Source organism: Rana temporaria, chromosome 13 (assembly GCF_905171775.1).
Source record: "Rana temporaria chromosome 13, aRanTem1.1, whole genome shotgun sequence".
NCBI classification, from domain to species: Eukaryota; Metazoa; Chordata; class Amphibia; order Anura; family Ranidae; genus Rana; species Rana temporaria.
Window position 1 is genome coordinate 97727734 of NC_053501.1, and position 21637 is coordinate 97749370.

Here is a 21637-nt window from a genome sequence, read left to right on the forward strand (position 1 = left end):
GGTGGAGGCTTGCAGGAGCCCTGACAGCTCAGGATTGTGGGAGGGAAGTACAGCGGGAACAGGGGGTTGGGATTGCGTCCTATGTTAGGTCCCATTTTCATGTTTTCAGGAAAGGTGAACTATCCCTTTACATATAATTATATTCTTTATCTCCCATGTCTAAAATGTATTTATTTTTTGCCTTGAAGCTTGGAAATGTAATCCATAGCCTTCTTGAAAAACATGTCATTATATGTCAGCTGTAAGAAATCAATTCTACTGCATACAAAATACAACTGGATATTTACTAAGCAGTGTGACATAATAAAATGAGAAAGTCACAAAGTCATTACAAAAAATGTAAAAAAAATAAATAGATGAACTCAGTTACGCACAACCTTACCTTAGTAATGACCATGTGACCACATGTAACATGTTTACATACTAATAATAGTAATAGCTGTGAGCTAAAGTAAACCTTTGAATTGTCCGTTCACGCCAAAGAAACAGGTTAATTTCACTGGCCCACCCACTCTCACCATATGGTCCCCTTCTTCAGGAAAAACACAGAGGTAGATATCTATAATGTAAATCATAACTGAAATACAATTACCTACATCAATACATTTCCATATATACAATGGGTATACAAAACAATTACCCCCCCTTTAAAATAATTACATTTTGTTGCTTTTCAGCCTGAAATGAAGACAGACACAGATTTTTGTTTTATCCAGCTGTATTTACTCAGTGCAACTTATAACATCCAAGTGAAAGATATAACACCAACATGTCAGAAAAAAAGAAACAAATTCAAAAACAGAATCACTGAGTGGGAAAAAGACTTGTACTGTTTGCACGTGTTTTTGAGAATTGCTATTTTGCACGGATATTGTGCACAGAAGAATTGTTTGCACCGGATTGTCACTATTTTTATTTGTGTAGTTTTATGAAGATTTATTCACAGGTTTTTATTATTTATTTTCACCTATTTATTTTGCACTATTGATGATTAATGCACGTTTTGTATATTTAGTCTTATTAACTTTTTAGTAAGCGCCCCCTTACCTCCCCCATTTTTTTACTGTTATTAGTGTGTGAACATTCATCAGGTGGCTGCTACTTATTATAGTTTCGTTTTTTCCAGTTATTCCCCCTTTGGTTTGCGCATTAGTACCCCCATTTCTATATATAACTTGCATATAAGCCTTGAAATGTAACACTTTTGGTTTTTCACGTTCGTGTCCCATAGACTTTAACGGTGTTCGCATGTTCGCACAATTTGTTCTGGTGTGAACTGAACCAGGGGGTGTTCAGCTCATCCCTTATCAGTAGATGTTAATATTTGGTTAGTATGTGTTTTACCTGCTTGGGTTGCAATGATGGTGATGATCTTAAGAGTATCATCTTTTTTTCAGTTCTCTTTGGGAGAATAGGAGATCCTGACGTGATTGACTATATGCTCGTTTGTAGGCTCATTTGAGGGAGGTTTTAGAATGGCCTCGCTCAAGGAGTCTTGCCCTCAAAATGTTAGCTTCTTTTGGAAGCAGGCATCATCTGAACAATTCCGCCTAGCCCTGAAATACTGGCTGTAGGGAATGGAGGCCAGTAGGGGTTTAGGGTGAAAACTTGAGGCATGAAGTAGCGAATTGCCTGCTATCGGTTTGCGGAAATGTTCACTAGAGAGGTGACTATCAGTTTGTTTTTGGATGAGAACATCTAAAAAAGTAATTTTGGTAGTAGGGTGGCACCGATTCTGATATTAGTATCGGAATCAGAGCTGATACCGAGCATTTGCAGGAATACTTGTACACCTGCAAATGCTCTTGATGCCTAGTCTGATACCTGGACTCAGGGATGATCGGAGCTGTGGTGGGGGAAGTTATAATCACGGATCTCCCTGTGTGTCTTTCAAAAAAGCAGCTAACAGCCACTTCTCCTCTTCTCCCCTCCGCAGCTTTCAGCTGGTTTATTGAAAGCCACACAAGGAGATCCGTGATTATAACTCCCCCCACCGCCGCACCAAACCTTCCTGAGTGTCCCCTGTATCCTCCTCTGGCTCCCTCTGTGTCCTCCTCTGTGGGCTCCTCCGGTCCCCCCTGTCCTCCTCCAGCTCCCCTCTGTGTCCTCCTCTGTGCTCCTCCATGGGCTCCTCTGGTCCCTCTCTCCTCCTCCGGTCACCCTCTATGTGCTCCTCTGTTTCAGGATCGAGAGCGGAGAAAGGAGCCTATATTTACTGGCTCCTTCTTTTTCTGAATAGACAGGGTCAGTGATCACTGACTCTGTCCACTCATAACTGAGCATCGTAAATCGTAGATAGAGGGGCCTCGGTCTCCTGTCCATTCATGTTCAGTGCAGCTGAGGCTGCTGAGAAAAGGACTGGGGAATCTCTATCCTCAATCCCTTTCCATGTCTCAAAGGGGAGATGTCATAGGTCTGTTTAGACCCCTGACATCTCACCAAAGTTCCCCTACCCACCAATAGGGTTAAATACAAATTAAATAAAAAAGGAAGCATTGTAATAAATAAATATTTTAAAGTAAAATTGTAAAAATAATAAGAAATAAATATGATAAAAAACTGACACCGGCTGTCCACTCCCCCCCCCCAAAAAAAAACTACTGGCTAAAAAAGTGGTATCGGTGCAACCCTATTTGGTAGCACTCGATGACATCATACATTTTAGATTGAAATCATTTGTATTAATTGGTGTAATTAATTCATTAAGAAAAAGCTCTGATCCATCACATACTACAAATATAGGTACCAGTTGGCATAGGCCAGGGCACAAAACGTCCCCATGGCCTGAAGGAAGTGGCCCCTGTTAAATGAGAACATGTTGTGTTTAAGGAAAAAATCTAGGGCATGTAGAATGAATTTGTTATACTGATATTCATGCTGTCCGATTTGTGTGAGAACATGGCGTATAGCTGCGAGGCCCTCGTCATGAGGAATAGTACTATATAGGGCCTTGACACCTATAGTATAGGAATGAGCCGAACACCCCCCCGTTCAGTTCGCACTAGAACCTTCAAACGGACCGAACATTGGCACGAACATTTAGAACCCCATTGACGTCTATGGGACTCGAACGTTCGAATTCAAAAGTGCTCATTTTAAAGCCTAATATGCAACTTATTGTCAGAAAACTTCTCCCGTTTCTTCTTTTCTTCCTTTACAATATGCGTTTTTTTGACCTGCGTGGAAACTTTGAAGATTGGAACGGGAGTCCGTATATCTTTTTAATTTCATAAACATCCAGTGCAGATTGGGATGTTTTTAGTTTAGTGTTCATATTTATAAACTAAAATAATTTTTTCTTTTTATATCTACGGGATGCTTTAGATGTTCAGTGGTATGTATTGTGTATGGACAATGGATATTTAACAACTATAATATATTTTTTTCCAATGAGTGTTTTTCATTTCATTCATTGGTCCATACACAATGCAAAATTTTTTGATTTGACTGCGATCCCATATGGACATGTGTTTAGTGTATGTGGACATATGTTGAAGAATAGGTGCCTGTTGGATTCACCGTACAAACATACTGCAATATAGCAATATAGACATCGGTAAGATACATAATAACTTTGACACCTTCACATTCTCATGTCTACTCACTATATCCTAACATGTCAATATGGGAATTCTGGAATCAAATTGTAGTTATTACCATTTTTTCGTTAAATCCGGGATATTTAATTAATTAACTTTTTTGAATTTTTGAACTTTTCGGTTCTTTTTATTATGACCGAGATTTTTCTGTTTGTGGTCACAGCTATTTAAGACACCTGTACAACTTTGTTGGTGTCACAGCCTGGTTTATGTGCCGGTTAGGATATTTATGTCCTCCTATATACTATATACATGTGCCCAATACCTAGGGTTGAAACAGAATTACGGCCATTTTACCGGCCCCGGTTTTTCCCTCCTAGCATGCGCTATTGGCTCATCAACAGTTTAATTTACGACCATCGGCTAATCAATAGCCCAATTTACGAGCATATATAGGTGTCATTTCTTGTACCTTTTTCGATTTCATCCTGTCCCATCCTTTCACCATGTTTTATTAACTTATTAATTTGTTTGGTGACAAATATGTTTGGGTATTTTAAGAGTAAATAATACATGATATAAAATACAAGGTTTAGAAAATAAAATACAAAATAAAAAACATTAGAGGTGGCAGAGGGATTATTCAACTAAGGCTTTTTTCTACATTCACTTTTATGTTCCTTCAATTATTGAACTATGGAGGTATACGTATACACATATATATAGTTAATGTGGTAGGTTTGCCTACCCCCTCTTTTTCCACTTTTTGCATTTATTGCGGTTGGTTTTGTGCTCTTTTCACAACACCACATATTTTAGTTTATTTTTATTTGTTTACCTTTTCACATGACACTACTAATCACAAATGTTTTCACTTGTTCATATTATTATTCACCATATAATTTGAGTTGTTTCCCCATTTATTTCTTTTTGCACTTCTTAGACTATTCAGGTTTAATTACCACTACCTGTGCCATTGGCTATGGCTACATATATTAATCACGGTAGATGTATACACATGATATTCACCTAAACAGGATACATATTGTTGTTTTTCACATAATGGCGTTTCACATTTAATAAGTAGTGGAGAAACCCCTACCTGTATTCACAAACCATATTTATTTTCAAACTTACTCTATGTATGTATTTAATTATTTTTGTGGTTGCCTGTAATAATTTATATGTAACATATATGTATTCTTGCATTGTGTTTTTATTATTTATAACCTTAGTCTATTCCTTTTAATAGATTTTTATCACCTGCGACCTGTTCTATAAAATAGAAGGTCTTCATGACCTCCACTACAGCAGGTGTTTATTAGTCCGGATTGGAGTGCTTTGGCAGTCCTTAATTGCATTTTCAATTTCACCTGTTTTTGATCACATGTCTGGATAGGATTGATATATGTATTAGGCCCGGTACACACGAGCAAACATGTACGATGAAAGCGGTCCGTCGGACCGTTTTCACTGTACATGCCTGCCAGAGGGCTTCTGTACGATGGTTGTACTAACCATCGTACAGAAGTCCGCGCGTAAATACTACGCGGGGCGTGTCCGCGTCGTCGCCGCGACGATGACGCGGCGACGTGGGCGGGCCTGCCATTTAAAGGCTTCCACGCATGCGTCAAAGTCATTCGACGCATGCGAGGGACGGCGGGCGCTCGGACATGTACGGTAGGTCTGTACTGACGACCGTACATGTCCGAGCGGGCAGGATTCCAGCGGACGGTTTTAAAACACGTCCAGGAATATTTGTCTGCTGGGAAAAGGCCCGGCGGGCAAATGTTTGCTGGAATTCGGCCCGCTCGCGCCTACACACGACCGAACATGTATGCTGAAACTGGCCCGCGGACCAGTTTCAGCATACATGTTTGGTCGTGTGTACGGGGCCTTAGAGGTTCATTTTATGAAAAATATGCTACAAGTAAACACTGAAGTTAGTGTGAAACACGTCAGCTGTCCTAGGTTCCGTTGCTGTGACTTGTAGTGCATGTTTCTAGTTTTTTTACATTAAAGTTACGTTTTGATTGGAGTGCGGCTGTCCTGATCATCTTTTGTTCTTATAATCTTTGTGACCCTGGTAGTTCCGCCACTGGTGCCAGTAGTTTTTTTTTATTTTTGTTTTATTTTTTTACCATTTTACTTTATTTTTATTTTTTTTACAAATTTATGTGAAAGATCACACTTTTGAGACAAAGAAATGGACTGAGGACACATTCATCAACCCCCTTTTATGCAATCTCAGCTGCACAGAATGAACAGGGGTAGCTTGTACAGACCTTCCCGTTCATTCATAAACGGAGGCATAGTAAACACAGTTTACTTTGGTTCAGCTATGAATGAATAAACAAAAAAAAGTGAGTGATCGGTATCATTCACTGATTCTATTCATTAAGTCAAGACTCCATCCTGACAGATTCTCTGTAGCAGCAAGCGAGAGGTAGGACGAGGAAACCCAGCAGCACTGTGGGGACAATGGGGGCCAGGAGACAGCACACAGGAGCCCAGGGCAGCTGAATAACAATAGGGAGGTGGCAGGAGCAGCATTTGGATGAACCAATGTCCTCCATTTCGCTTCTGCAGCTGCTGAATGTATGCGGAAGGGAGCAGAGGAGAAGCGGGAATTCATTAGCTACATGGAGGATTGGCTCCTCTGTATGCCCCTGCCCCCGCCGCTCCCCTATCCAGGCATACAGGGAGGCTGTGTGGACCTCCTGGTATCCCCATGGGGCCAGGTCGCAATGGCTACCCATGCAACCCCTGTAGGTACGCCCCTGGGCAGTGCATTTCACAGGGGATTGGGCTGAAACTAATAAATTGACTTAAAGCGGAAGTAAACCCATCGATGTAACACTTAAAAAAACTGTTAACATTCCCGGCATGCCGGGAATGCTAACTGCACATTGGTTGTGCTCTCAACCAAACTGTCAAACCATCCAATGGCTGGTGTCATAACTGATCACATGTGCAGCTTCATGGCAGTTGAAGATTGAACAAAGGCCAAGATGGCAGCTTCCTTGGCTGAAAAATATAGGAGGGTTTACTTCCACTTTAATTTTACTGCAATGCTCACTTTAGGTCACGCTGAGGAATCAGAAACAATGTCACTCGGAAATAATAACAGAGATGGATTCATTCTTTAATATAGTTTATTTTGAAAAAGGAAAGGAAAACATCAGATCAGACTGTCATATATATTCCAATCGCGCCCTCAAAATAATAAATAGGGAAAGGGAAAGATAAAGAAATAAGAATTATCACTATAGGATAAATGTAAACCACCATGAAACCAAAGGACGCCAAAATTAGCTCCCCTATTCTTAACCAAGCCAATCAAAATACCAATCAAATGAGAAAACATTTCAGAAATATTATTTTGTATTTTTAAATGTAATTGCAAACACTAGCATGATCCGATGTACATTTAATCATTATATATGTGTTTACAAATGTGTGAACTTTTCTATACGTGTTCCATCAAATTCCCATTGTGTCCTGTAGTGATGTCGCCTTCCTTCCAGAACCGGTAGATTTTCTCTTTGTGACATCAGTTGCTCATCTATTGAACTGTAATCAGAGAGAGGTCAATGTCAGCAAATAATAAAACCATATTTAAATAATACCTAGCCCTTATTCTTTCATACTTTCTCATTGATCTATAACAAAAAAACATAACAGAAATACATTTACATGGATTTGTATATCCAGTATCAATGGTGTATACTCAAAAAAAATCTGCCCATACAATAAACGATGATTTTTTGAACATTGTTGGTTGATTGCTTGTTGGTCTTTATTTTGATACGCTGAATTTTATTAACAGATTTTAATATCACTAGAGGTCCTGTGAATATCATGTCTGCTTAAAGCGGATGTCCGCTGAAAAAAAAAAATTAAAAGCCAGCAGCTTCAAATACTGCAGCTGCTGACTTTTAATATCAGCACACTTACCTGTCCTGGAGTCCAGCGCCGTCCGCAGCAGAGGACGAGCGATCCCTCGTCACTCTGCTGACCCCCCGCCATCCTTGGTGAGGGAACCAGGAAGTGAAGCGATCCGGCTTCACTGCCCGGTTCCCAACGGCGCATGCGCGAGTCGCGCTGCACCGTGCTGACTGGCTCCCGCTTTGTTCTGGGAGCCGAGTGTTTCCCAGAAAACAATGGGGGGGCGGGGCACGGGATCTGACAGTCTACCCGCAGACTGTGTGGCCGGAAGTGGGTGCAAATAGCTGTCTTTAGACAGGTATCTGCACCCCATCCCCCCTGAAAGGTGTCAAATTGACACCGGAGGGGGGAGGGTTCCGATGAGCCGGAGTTCCACTTTAAGGTGGAGCTCCGCTTTAAAGGAGGACTATAGAGGGTTTTGGTCAATTGTATTTTAGTTTCTTTTGTATTGTTTTTTTCTGTAGGAAATCTTTTTTTTACATATAAACATTCAATATACTGTATGCTGTTTCTAATTTTCAGTGCTTGCTGGGTCATCTAATAGGAAAGTCTAGCATCAGTTCTGTACTTTATAGTTGTAATTGAAGATGATTTAGCTTTGTATCTAACCGGAGATCCTGCAATTAAATCTTTTCTTACACCACAGCAGTGTTACATTTCTATATGCAATATGTTTTTTTCATTAAGCTCACTGCGTTTTACAAAAAAAGTGACCTCTATTATCTTATAACGTCCATTGCTGATATTAGATATACGCAGATAGAACTGAGCTACTTACAGAAGGTGTAAGAGACTTGGAAGCCCTTTGCCTGGGTAGACTTGTCACTGTGGAATACAAGAACCATAGAGTTGCCTTTGGAGTAATACACAGGGATGGTGCGATCCCCACAGAATGGACCCATTTGTGTACCATCCATGAAGAGTGTTAGATAGTCGTACATACACATAATGGAAGACTCTAAATGGAAGTCACTTATGGTTAGAGCAATCTGAAAAAGAAATACAATTATCACTAACATGACAGTGTTGTGTTCATACAACAAACAAATCATTTTTATTGCATAAAAGTGAGTGAATATATTGGTTCTTACAATTCATTGATGTTACAGTCTACCTGAAATAGTATTTGCAATTAAAGCCACATTAAACCCAAGAGCAAAACATTGTTTATATTGCGGATAACCAATTTTTACATGTGATGGCTGCTTTTGTTTTTATTTTTTAGGCTTTCTTCAATGCTCATTTAGTGATCCAGCCAGCAAGTCTGTTGTTTTTCAAAAGCACAAGCTATCCAGCAGAATTTATCAGTTTACATGGATAAGCCAAATTATTCAACACTGACAGGGGTGCTTAAAATGACCAGCTTTATTTATTCATGTAAAACCTTTATCCCAAAAGAAAAAAAAACTGCTGTAACTGATAATAAAATGTGAGCTGGAATTTGGATTCAACTTGTGTATTTAAATCTGCTAATACATTTAATGCTCCCCTCCCCCAACCTGAGGTTGATGCTGATTGTTGTGCCTCTTGTTCTCATTCATCCAGAGTAGAGTCTCACTAATACAGGAGGAGTGTTACTGGTCAGATCACCAGGTGAAAATGAGGAAACGCCAAAGAAAAAGGATGCAGCCACCACATCTAGTGATTGCTAATATGAAAAAAATGAATTGTTTGTTTTAAGAGTTTTATGTCACTTTAGGGGTGATACTGTACATAAAAGGCAGTGCTTAGGAATCTTGTTGGAAAAAGGAAGTCCTTTCTGTTCCTGCGGTGTAATGGTCACCAATCTACAATTTCCGGACATGTAAGGAAAAATCCAGAGCTGGGAGATCTTCTGTGCTCCTCCTACATTACTGGCTGATTTCTTTGTCATTCACCGGTCTACAATAGACTCAAGAAACTGATCAGCCCCCTCCCTTCCTCTCCCCTGTGCTCCTGTTACTCCCAATCAGGATGGCAGAAATGAGTCCAGTGCTGCAAAGTCAAGTAAATCGTTATAAACCACTTACAAATGTCACACCACCAGTTCTCAGCCAGCTTCACAAATTACCACCAACACTTCCTGTCATCACTGGGAAAAGATCCAGAACGTCTTGGTGGTAGATAATCTTAGAGAAATCTACATTAGATTTGCCATCAGCCATGTATTGTAATGCCCTAAACAATACATTCCGTTTCTATTTAATCAGGTAGGCCCTGGTGAACACTGGTAAATTCAAAGGGGGTTGTACATTCAGATTGTAATGAGTCTGTACAACATTACATTTTATTTGTGTGACAATTTTAGAGAATAAGGAAGTCCAATAATTAGGGAGAATTATGAAGGCATCTTGTTTTACCTTATTTCCAACAGGAGCTGTGATGGTGAAGTTACAATCCATGTTTGGACTGTAGTTCCCTGGGTATCCCGGAGATGTGAAGCTGCCTTGAGAGTTAAAGAAGGATCCTCCACACTTCACTGTAAGAATATCGATATAATCAATATAGTAAGGAGATTTATAATAGTATATGACATCATTTTATGTTTATGTGTATACTGTATATACATAGTTCATCCTCCCTTTTCGAAGTTCCAAGTTCCTCTTAGGCTAGGACCCCACTCTCCAACCCTCAATGAAGAGCTCAGATGTAGAGATGGCCTACACAGGCACCAAATGCTGCTTCAGGGCAGGAATGGGAGAGAGTCACACGTTCTGCCTTACCCAGAAGTGTTTCACAGAGCACTGGTGAGAAAACAGGAGTGTCCTATGAAAATAAATAACTGTAGTGGAGGTGGGTGGGCTTCCATACAAACCTATTATTTTGTCCTAAATGGTATAAGTACAGATGCTGTAAAATCTATCCATATTGTTCCCCCCACTGCACTGCTTGGGTTACAAGCATCTTTAGTCTAGAAGGTGATACATAAGTTGAAATGCTTATCTTATTTATCCCTCCCACAGGCTTCCTCCATGCTGTACTACTGGTCCCTGAAGCTGCTTCTTGTTGCCATTCTCCTGGCTTTAGACTCTCAGATGTCATCAAATACAACACAGGATCAGCAGTCATGCATTGTACATGAACTTGTTGAGGGCTCGCCCACATACTGGGACATTGGAGAGCATAGATGACCACCGGCTGCCAGGGTAATTTTTTGAACTTTGCCAATCTGCCCTAAGCAAAGCAAGCATTTAACCAATGCAGTGCTGGGGAAAAGAAAGTCTGGTCACTGCACTCCACACTGGAGAATTTTGGATGATATTGTCAACCGCAAAGAAGTCCATAGGAATTTAACAACTTCTTAGTTTCGCAGAAGGGCAGACAGCAGAGATATACCACAAGAAAGAAGAATTTATACAGTATCTGATCCAAAATAAGCCATAGAGGTAATTGTTATCACTCTTAAAGTTGACCAACATACACATTGAACAATCTAACTGGAAAATGTAATTGTATATACTAAGAAACTGCATGGATTACCTCAAAGGTTGCAAACAGAGGTTATATGGCATCAAACTGTTGTGCCAATAGTTCCTCCTTGGGAGGGATCTCCTCTGTATCTATGATTCTTCAGTATTTTTCTTTACCAATAAAATAAATCAGCATACCTGAGCTATATGAAGCTTGGAAGCCGACCCCAGAAACAGCACCGTCACTGACAAACTGGACCAGCATCTGGCTTGTGGAAGCGATGATTGGAGGGATGGTTTGACTTCCGCATATTTTATCCAACAACACAGGAGAGTTCTTAGAGGGACCGTCATAGATCCTCATGTAGTCTGAGTCACAGTTAGGAGTGGATTGGATATTAAAGGTACTGAATTTCACTGAAGCCTAAAAAGTGACACAAGGAATATGTATTATCTACAGTAAACCCCAAACTTCCCATACTTGTAACTGCAAACTGGGTTAATATGTAATTCCAATATGATGCAATCAATTGCTATATTAATGCTTGAACAGTCCTTCAGAGAAAAAAAAACACAAGAATATGTAGGATTCTAATTTCTGTTAAAAGATCTTGCAGCTATAGACATTTCTATCTACGATATTTCTTGAAACATGTGTGTATTTTCCATTGATTTTCCAGTTAACAGAACTCTTCTGCTCCCTCTGATTATTTGTTGCTTGTGGTTTGTTTAGGGAAACCAATAAGTTTAAACAAGACACATTTGGGGGGGGGGGGAAGAATTTTTTTAACAGAAGTCTTTCGTTTTATGCTATATTGAGTTAAGTCAAAGAAACCTGGGACTGTGGATATTGCAATACTGTTACTATTGGTAACATACTTGTAAGAACCAGAGCCACAAATTAATCCAAAACCCCCTTTGTTCCTGCTAAACCCCCATTCCTACAATGACCTCACCATCAGATGTGGGGTAAAAGAAATCTGGCACATTTGCTTCCAGCAATGAAGTGGGCCATAATGAAGGGAAGTATTATTCCAACATATGGAGCAATTGGTGGTTGAAGCAGAGTATGAGGTTTAGAGGCATTTACATCTTAAACGACCTTCTCTATACCCCCGTCTCAGCCATAAAGTCAAACCACCGCAATGGCTCCACTTCAATGTACAAAGGTACAAAAGTGTGATGTTCAGGTAGGGAGTATTTGGACCTATTGCGTGGCTCTAAACTAGTCAAGTCTCTATTTTTATGAATGTAAAATGTAGGTGGTGTACAAAACAATCTTCAGATGGCAGTTCATTTTCACAGCTAGGTTGCTAGACATTTAGGGTCACATTTTGCATCTCTACATTTCTGTCTCCTCACCTTCCCTGATGGAACTCTGATCAACCAAACGCAGTCACCATTATTAGGATAAGCAGAGGGATAGTTGTCAGAAGTCAAAATTCCTGTCTTATTATTAAGCAAAGTCGCACAGACACCTGAGAAGGGAGAAATAGACATATAAATTATATTTAGTTATTGGAGGAATAGACTGATAATAATAATAATATTAATAATATATTGGTCGGAAACAGGGGAAGGGGTATTAACCTTCTATTAGATTAAAACTGCTGGAATTTTGAACTTAAAATCAAATGAACCTTGAGTTTAACCCCTTTACATTGAAGATAAAAGATCCTTATTGCCTCAATGCCGTGTCACATCTTGTGTATTATACTTTGTTTGTTCAGGGCAAATTGAGCCTTCATTTCATGGTAAAAACTACATTTCCTGATATTTAACTTTTTTTCAATGAAAACTGGCCAAATTGTAAGCAATATAATTTTTTTTTAATCTAGCTATATCGTTCTTAAATGACAATAAATAAATAACCCAAATTGAATTTGAGATGCATAGGGATACCACATATGTGTACATTATTTATTGTGTACACCCATAGTAGGGGCCAGACACAAAAGTGCACATTTTGGGCTAGATTCACATAGATCAGCAGCTCAGCAGATCTGCGTGATCTATGTGATTTAAGATACGCTGCCGCAAGTTTGAGAGGCAAGTGGGTAATTCACAAACCACTTACCTCCATTCTTGCGGCGGCGGATCGTAAATCCCCCGGCGGAATTCAAATTCCGCGGCTAGGGGGAGTGTACTATTCAAATCAGGCACGTCCCTGCGCCGATTTAAATGAGCATGCGCAGTCCGTGAATTTTCCCGGCGTGCATTACTCCCACTGAGCGTTGCTAGGACGTCAGTGGTTTCGACGCTTACGTAAACGACGTCCATCCATATTCCAGAACGACTTACGCAAACGATGTAAAAAAATTCAAAATCGATGCGGGAACGACGGCTATACTTAACATTGGCTGCGCCTCGTAGAAGCAGGGGTAAGTATACGCCGGGAAAGCCGCTACGGAAACGTCGTAACAACACTGCGTCGGGTCCGCGTACTTTCGTGAATTGGCGTATCTCGCTGATTTACATATTTCTCATCGTAAATCAGCGGGAACGCCCCCCGCGCCATTTTTAAATTGCAGATAAGATCCGACGGTGTAACACAGTTACACCTGTCGGATCTTAGTCATATCTATGCGTAACTGATTCTATGAATCAGGCGCATAAATACGACCAGTGTAAGACACAGATACGATGGCGTATCAGGAGATACACCGTCGTATCTCTCTCTCTCTGAATCTGGCCCTTTGTGGGGGTTTTTTGTCAAAATTTTTCAAAACTGTAAAAATTCACTTAAAATGCAATCATAAAAAAGTATAATTTCTAATGTTTTTAACCCATGAAATTGGAATGTACAGAAACTTACTGCATTGATAAAGTCGGTTAATTTTAGTGACATCCAAGAGGCTCAGTCCAATTGTCTGCCCAATAGGCACATTGGGGTCAGGCTTGGGGACGATTGTGGGTTTGTTTGAAGTGTTGGTGAATGCATAGCTGGAAAATGTTGAATAGAGAAAAAATCGACATATTACCATTAAAATATTCTATAGTTTATCGGTAATTCACCAGCTAACACAAAAGCCATGACTTACGCATCATAATGCATCACTGAACCGTAATCATATGGACTGCCCAGGTTATTGGTGTCCGCTTTAGCAAAATTACCCAATTTTCCTGTAACAACAAAAAAGCAGTGGTAATGTCTCTTCTTTGAAAACATGACTGAATTTGCTTTGTGTAAATGTCTGCAGTACCTTTAGGGATATACTGGAAATTGATGTCAACATAATTGTCACGGTCACTTCTTACATGCTCATGGTAGAAGCCCAGGGCATGTTCTAGTTCATGTTGTATAATACCCCTGTAGATGCAGCCTCCACCCAATGAAACTGTCTGGCTTCCACCAGTTCTTCCAAGATATGAGTAACAGCTAGAAATTGTAGATATACAGTTCAAAGGAGTTATGCTTTAATACCATGTGGGAGCCTAAGACAATAGTTTTAATAGAAACAATGATTGAATCTGAACTACAGAAAGAAAACAATCAATATCTGTTTGTGCTGGTTTTATTTTCATTGTGAAATTTTAAGTGGAATCCATTGAGTCTGTTGACACTAAGCCCCATTCCCTCTCAGTCACTTCCATTTTTCTACTATATACTCAATGTTAGCAGCGCCAGGATAAATATCTTATGTCCCTGTGCTATTTCTGCTAGGTACACAAAAAAAATAGACAACCAAGAAGCACCTTGTTGTTGGCTTGTGACTGTCACATGTATTTTCATTTTTTTTTGGAGGAAATTCAAAAGAGAATCCATCATGCACAAATAGGTGCCGTAAAGTCTAAGGTGTTTATGTTTTAGATGCTCCCTACTGTGAAAAACTATGATAAACAATAGACAACCTTACCCATCACCAGGAGTGATGTTGATGTAATCATCTTCTGTTGTAAGAGGCACAAACCTCACACAAGTCAATGTTTCAAACTCGGCCATGGCGAGCACAATACTGTTCAGGTCACTGGCACCTGGAAACAGAGATAGAAGGTTGGGTTTCTACAAATAACAAATAGCAATAAATACTTCAATGCAAGAGAAAATAGAGGGAACTCACTGTAGCTGGAATCTATGGTATAGGGAACAAGAACACTACCACTATCACTTTTAGGCCAAAGGCAAGAAGGACAGTTCATGGCACTGCGCTCATTCTGTACCAGCACATCGCCTCCATACATGGGTGTTTTGCTATCTGAAAATACAGAAAATTATAGTTAATACACTAAAATGCATTGCATTTAAGCTGCTCATACACTGTGAACTGGCTGAACTTTGCTATGTGGGTGGCTCTGTCATTTCCCTCTCATCTGACATCTTTTGATTGAAAAATGGATGGATCCAAACAGAAAGTTTTAGAACTAACAGCGGCTGCATCTAATCATGATGCAGTATAGTACAGTGTTGGGGTATAAAACAGAATAGAATAGGCACAGTTGGAATCTGTGCATCTGGAGAAACATGTTAGATATTTCCATGCAGTCCAAATTCCCAGCTTTACTCAGTTCTGTGACCCAGCACAGCCCTGTTTGGCAGGGGAGGAGACCTGATTTTGCTCTGCTGCAGTGAAGTTGGACTCTTGAATCTTCCCATGCAGGACACAGCAGAAAGCAAGCCCCCGAGTAGAGCCGTCCTACTATGGGGGGCAGAACTTAGAAATGCCCGGGAAGATGCTAAGCTTAGCTGAACCCCTTCCCACTGGGCAACCAAAACAAACTAACTAGCTAATTGGCGTCTTTTTTTCCACACAAATAGAGCTTTCTTTTGGTGGTATTTGATCACCTCTGCGGTTTTTATTTTTTGCGCTATAAAAAAAAATAGAGCGACAATTTTGAAAAAAATTCAATATTTTTTACTTTTTGCTATAATAAATATCCCCCAAAAACATATATAACATTTTTTTTCCCTCAGTTTAGGCCGATACGTATTCTTCTACCTATTTTTGGTAAAAAAAATCACAATAAGTGTTTATCGATTGGTTTGCGCAAAATTTATAGCGTTTACAAAATAGGGGATAGTTTTATTGCATTTTTATAAAAAAAAATTTTTTTACTACTAATGGAGGCGATCAGCGATTTTTTCGTGACTGCGACATTATGGCGGACACTTCGGACAATTTTGACACATTTTTGGGACCATTGTCATTTTCACAGCAAAAAATGCATTTAAATTGCATTGTTTACTGTGAAAATGACAGTTGCAGTTAGGGAGTTAACCACAGGGGGCGCTGTAGGAGTTAGTGTTCCCTTAGTGCAGTGTTTCTCAATTCCAGTCCTCAGGCCCCCCCAACAGGTCAGGTTTTCAGGATTTCCATTATTTTGCACAGGTGATTTGATCAGTTTCACTGCCTTAGTAATCACCACAGCCTTTTCATCTGAGGGAAATCCTGAAAACCTGACCTTTTGGGGGGGGGGGCCTGAGGACTGGAATTGAGAAACACTGCCTTAGTGTGTGTTTACAATTGTAGGGGGGTGTGGCTGTAGGAATGACGTCATCAATCGAGTCTCCCCTATAAAGGGATCACTCGATCGATGCAGCGCCATAGTGAAGCACGGGGAAGCCGTGTTTACATACGGCTCTCCCCGTTCCTCAGCTCCGGGGAGCGATCGCGACGGAGCGGCTATAAACAAATAGCCGCGCCGTCGTCCCGGATCGCTCCCCGAGGGGACCCGACCGCCGCAAGTCGTGGGGGGGGTCCCGATCGGACCCCCCACCCACGTCTAGGCAGGGACATACAGGTAAGCCAATGTGCCTGTACGTGCCATTCTGCCGACGTATATGTACATGCGGCGGTCGGGAAGGGGTTAAAAGAGTACAATTAAGATATAGTAAGGAATACAGAGCTGCAATAATTTATATATTTTTTTTATCTACCTGGAGTTCAGCTTTAATTGTAGATTTAGAACTAGAAATTACAACAGAAGAATACACAGTTTTACTAGAGTTATTGATGCGATATTCTACTAAATTCCCAAACAAAGTGCAATTTCCAAAGTTTGGAAAGTGAACAGTCTATTTGCCTTTAATACATCAACCTCTCTATCTCACAAGTTTCACTGCAATGGTAGAAGTGAATAAAAATAACCCATCAGTCTTTTTAGAAATGAAATAGTGATTTTTAAAGACTCATTCAAAGATCTTGTACCCCAAGACAATAACGCCATATTTCTCCTCACACCCTATTGTTTAGTCCATCAGTGCATGATTTAAAGGATCCTGACACTCATAACTTTATGCATTATAATTGGTTATTGTCTGTTCCATTGCCTGGATTTAGCACCATCATAATGCAGTAAAGAATCCTGTGGATTAGAATAATTACCTTTATTAGCTTTCAAAATCTTGCTGAAGATCCCTTGTGGCACTTCGGAGTCTTCACTCTTTGGGGCTGTGTATACAAAATACTGATTAGGCATATCTAGTGAAATAAAAAAAATTCAAGTGACTTAATTTTGTGTAAATATTGAACCCATTTTATAAATTGAATTATAAATTAATGGAAATATAGGGTAGCTCCACAAAGCTATCACTGATCTGTGAAACTTCTGGTTGGGAAATTCTTTAAGTCTTTGCCTTAATCACCATGATTATCATAAACACTGTCACCTAAACAATAGGAGATGACGTTAAAAAATACCCTGTTGCCAAAGTCTAAAAAACATGCAGACGATTATATGTGCATTTAACATATTTTAGGAATGTCATTAAATGTAAAAAATCTCCCTTGTGTAAACAGCCAAAAGCTCGAAACTGCTGCTTGGATGTGATGTCATCAGCCCCAGCAGACTCAGAGATTTCACTCAAATGACACTTTATAATATTCCTCTTCACTCCTCCAACGGCAGCTAAATCAATGTTCATGGGGGGGAGGTGAGGGGCAGAGATGCTGGGCCAGCACAGACAGTAATTGGACACTCCCAGAAGAGGGCAGGGCTAAGAGAAACAATGAGGGAGCAGGACTGTGCTAGTGAAGTGACTCTGAGAATAGTCAAAATGTATTTGCAAGTTCAAAGTCACATTGCAGGTGAATAATAAATAATTTATGGAAAGGAAAATACTGCAAGAAAGTGACCTCTATTATCTTATAACGTCCATTGCTGATATTAGATATAAGCAGATAGAACTGAGCTACTCACAGAAGGTGTAAGAGACTTGGAAGCCCTTTGCCTGGGTAGACTGGTCACTGTGGAATACGAGAACCATAGAGTTGCCTTTGGAGTAAAGCACAGGGATGGTGCGATCCCCACAGAATGGACCCCTTTTTGTACCATCCATGAAGAGTGTTAGATAGTCGTACATACAGAAACTGGAAGACTCTAAATGGAAGTCACTTATGGTCAGAGCAATCTGAAAAAGAAATACAATTATGACTAACATGACAGTGTTGTGTTCATACAACAAACACACAATTTTATATAGCATTAAAGTAAGTATTTTGGGCCAAATCCACAGACATGCAGCCTAACTTAACTTTTCAGAGTTAAGTTACACTGCCGCAATTTTCCGAAGTTAAGTACCGATCCTCAAAGCACTTACCCGGAAAATTGCGGCAGCGCAACTTAACTCCGTCCATCGTAAGGCGTTCCTAGTTTAAATGGGCGATTCCCATTTAAATTAGGCGCTCGCGCCGGATGTACTGCGCATGCGTGTGACGTCATTTTTCCCGACGTGCAGCGCGCGAACGTAATTTACGCCGGGCTTTGTGGATTGCGACGGGACAATAAAGTTGCGACGGGTGAAAAAAAAAGTTGCGCGCCGGGAAAAAAAATTCAAATTTAAAAAAAAATCGCGGCGATCGAAAAAAAGGTCTGGTTTTACATGGTGTACTAACTTTACACATTGTAAAACCAGCCCTAATTTTACGCGTGCAAATCGTAACTTACGCAGAAAACACAAGCTTAAAAGCTTTGTGGATCTGCTTAAGTACTCATTTGCATACGCTAGGCGGCATTTCGACTCGAAATGCCCCCAGCGGCGGATGCGGTACTGCATCTTAAGATCTGACAGTGTAAGTGTCTTACAGATGTCAGATCTTCTGCCTAACTTTGGAAAAATACTTTTGAGGATCGTTTCCAAAGTTAGGCTCAGAGATACGCAGGCTGAACAGCAGTTCCGCCTGCGTATCTCTTTTGTGGATTTGGCCCTTTGTTTCTTACAATTCATTGATGTTACAGTCTACCTGAAATAATATTTGACATTAAAGCCACATTAAACCCAAGAGCAAACATTTATTATATTGCAGTTTACCAATTTTTACATGTGATGGCTGCTTTTGTTTTTCTTTTGTAGTCTTTTTTCTATGTTCATTTAGTGATCCAGCCAGCAAGTCTGTTGTTTTTCAAAAGCACAAGCTATCGTGCAGAATGTATCAGTTTACATGGATAAGCCAAATCATTCAACACTGACAGCGATGCTTAAAATGACCAGCTTAATTTATTCATGTAAAACCTTTATCCCAAATGGAAAAAAAAACAACTGTAACTGATTTCAAAATGTGAACTGAAATTTGGATTCAACTTGTTAGTGTATTTAAATCTGTTAATATATTTACCACTCCCCTCCCCCAAACAGACAGTGCTGCTGATTGCTGTACCTCTTGTTCTCATTCATCCAGAGTAGCGTCTCACTAATACAGGAGGCGTGTTACTGGTCAGATCACCAGGTGAAAATGAGGAAACGCCAAAGAAAACGGATGCAGCCACCACATCTAATGATTGCTAATGTGAAAAAAATATATTTTTAGTTTTAAGAATTTTAGGTCGCTTTAGGAATGACACTGCACATAAAAGGCAGTGCTTAGGAATCTTGTTGGAAAAAGGAAGTCCTTTCTATTCCTGCGGTGTAATGGTCACCAATCTACAATTTCCGGACAAGGAAGGAAAAATCCAGAGCTGGGAGATCTTCTGTGCTCCTCCTACATTACTGGCTGATTTCTTTGTCATTCACCGGTCTACAATAGACTCAAGAAACTGATCAGCCCCCTCCCTTCCTCTCCCCTGTGCTCCTGTTACTCCCAATCAGGATGGCAGAAATGAGTCCAGTGCTGCAAAGTCAAGTAAATCTTCATAAACCACTTACAAATGTCACACCACCAGTTCTCAGCCAGCTTCACAAATTACCACCAACACTTTTAGAGAATGAGGAAGTCCAATAATTAGGGAGAATTTTGAAGGCATCTTGTTTTACCTTATTTCCAACAGGAGCTGTGATGGTGAAGTTACAATTCATGTTTGGACTGTAGTTCCCTGGGTATCCCGGAGATGTGAAGCTGCCTTGAGAGTCAAAGAAGGATCCTCCACACTGCACTGTAAGAATATAGATATAATCATTATAGTAAGGAGATTCATAATAGTACATGACATCATTTTATGTTTATGTGTATACTGTATATACATAGTTCATCCTCCCTTTTTGGAGTTCCAGGTTCCTCTTAGGCTAGGCTGATTAGGGCCAATGGAGCAGTGCAAACAATTTTGATTTAGGATTTAGGATTAGGAATGTTATTAAAAAAAGACTAATGAACTGGGGGAAAAAGCAGAACAAACAAAACAGATGATGGGGAACAGAAAGAAAGCAAACATTATTCCTTAAATAAAAATGTTAAAAAGCTTACCATCTTTGTTCTCTCCAAGTAGATTGTCCTGAAAAGTAAATGTTTTGTATCAATATCTTATTTCAAATGAAATACAATAATAAGAGATAACAAGTCTTGGCCCCAACTCTTCTACACCCGGCAGAGCCCTCCTCAGCCCTACTGGGAATCTCTCAAAAGTGAGGTAAAATCCTTTCTTAGACAGATGTTACCACAACAGTCATCATTGGAAGATTTTACCGTATTCCCTGTTCTGTTCACATTTATAACATTTTGTATTTCCCCTCACTTTCTGTCCTAGTGGCAATGGCCTGTACAAAAGTCAAATCTCCCTACAGTGGATCCAAACAGTAATAAGAAAGTGTTAAACTCTAAGAGGATTCCTAACCCCCCACCACTTTATCCAAATCTAAGGGGAAAGAATTTTGGTTAAAGTTACACTTAACTACTAACTAATATTGGTAACTTATTGGATGTTATACTTTTCTAAATATAGTTTTGACCTGTCCCCTGTACTGTTCATGTCAGCTCATCATCTCACCTGTATTTGTGCAGATAGAGGTAGACTGGTCACCAGCCCCGTCACACAGCCCAGAAGCAGGAGGAAGACTTTTTCATTCATCTTGTTCAGAATTCTCCTTCACTGTAATGTGAAATATCTTCTCTCTGAAGCTTGGTTTGACACTCATCTTCTCTATCACCTTTTATACAGGTACCAGAGAAAATCTGACCAATCATGAGACAGGAAACCAAATTTCAAGAATGACCTAAGTGTATGGGAATTAGAACCATATAATTATTTCATGTGTGACACTATGGTCATTATTATCTTATTATTGTCTTGGTGTTCAGCTGCCCAGCTTGTAACTGATTGTCATGGTCTCCTGAATATTGTCTATAATTACATAAAAAGTCCTTCATCATCAACTGATTTTTCCAGCTAAAATTAAATAAATTGGGACTGGCAATGTAATTTTACATGTATTTTTGTATTCAAGGTTATACCCATTCTATGAGATAATTCATCACTACAGTGCCATGAGCAATGATGTTTTGCAAAATGCAAAAACCCATAGTATACTAACAGAGATCATTTCTCTTTTAATATGAAATTTGATTGTATTAAATTAAAATTTGATTACTTAAAGTGATATTAAAATCTATTATT

The 21637-nt window shown here is 39.7% G+C and overlaps 1 protein-coding gene across 3 annotated transcripts in view; it reads right to left on the minus strand.

Moving 5' to 3' along the window:
* The window catches only part of LOC120920574 (embryonic protein UVS.2-like), a 113060-nt gene that overhangs the window by 45250 nt on the left and 46173 nt on the right, over window positions 1-21637 (minus strand). For 2 of the 3 annotated variants that reach the window (XM_040332722.1, XM_040332723.1), the window contains 2 exons: window positions 17200-17265; window positions 14938-15072 (listed from right to left, as the gene is read on the minus strand). In XM_040332722.1, the coding sequence (XP_040188656.1) occupies window positions 14938-15072; window positions 17200-17265 (201 nt within the window). Of the gene's footprint in view, window positions 1-12166; window positions 12355-13691; window positions 13820-13917; window positions 14000-14079; window positions 14256-14733; window positions 14852-14937; window positions 15073-17199; window positions 17266-21637 lie in introns of those variants that run through there. The other variant, XM_040332724.1, reaches the window with a different exon arrangement.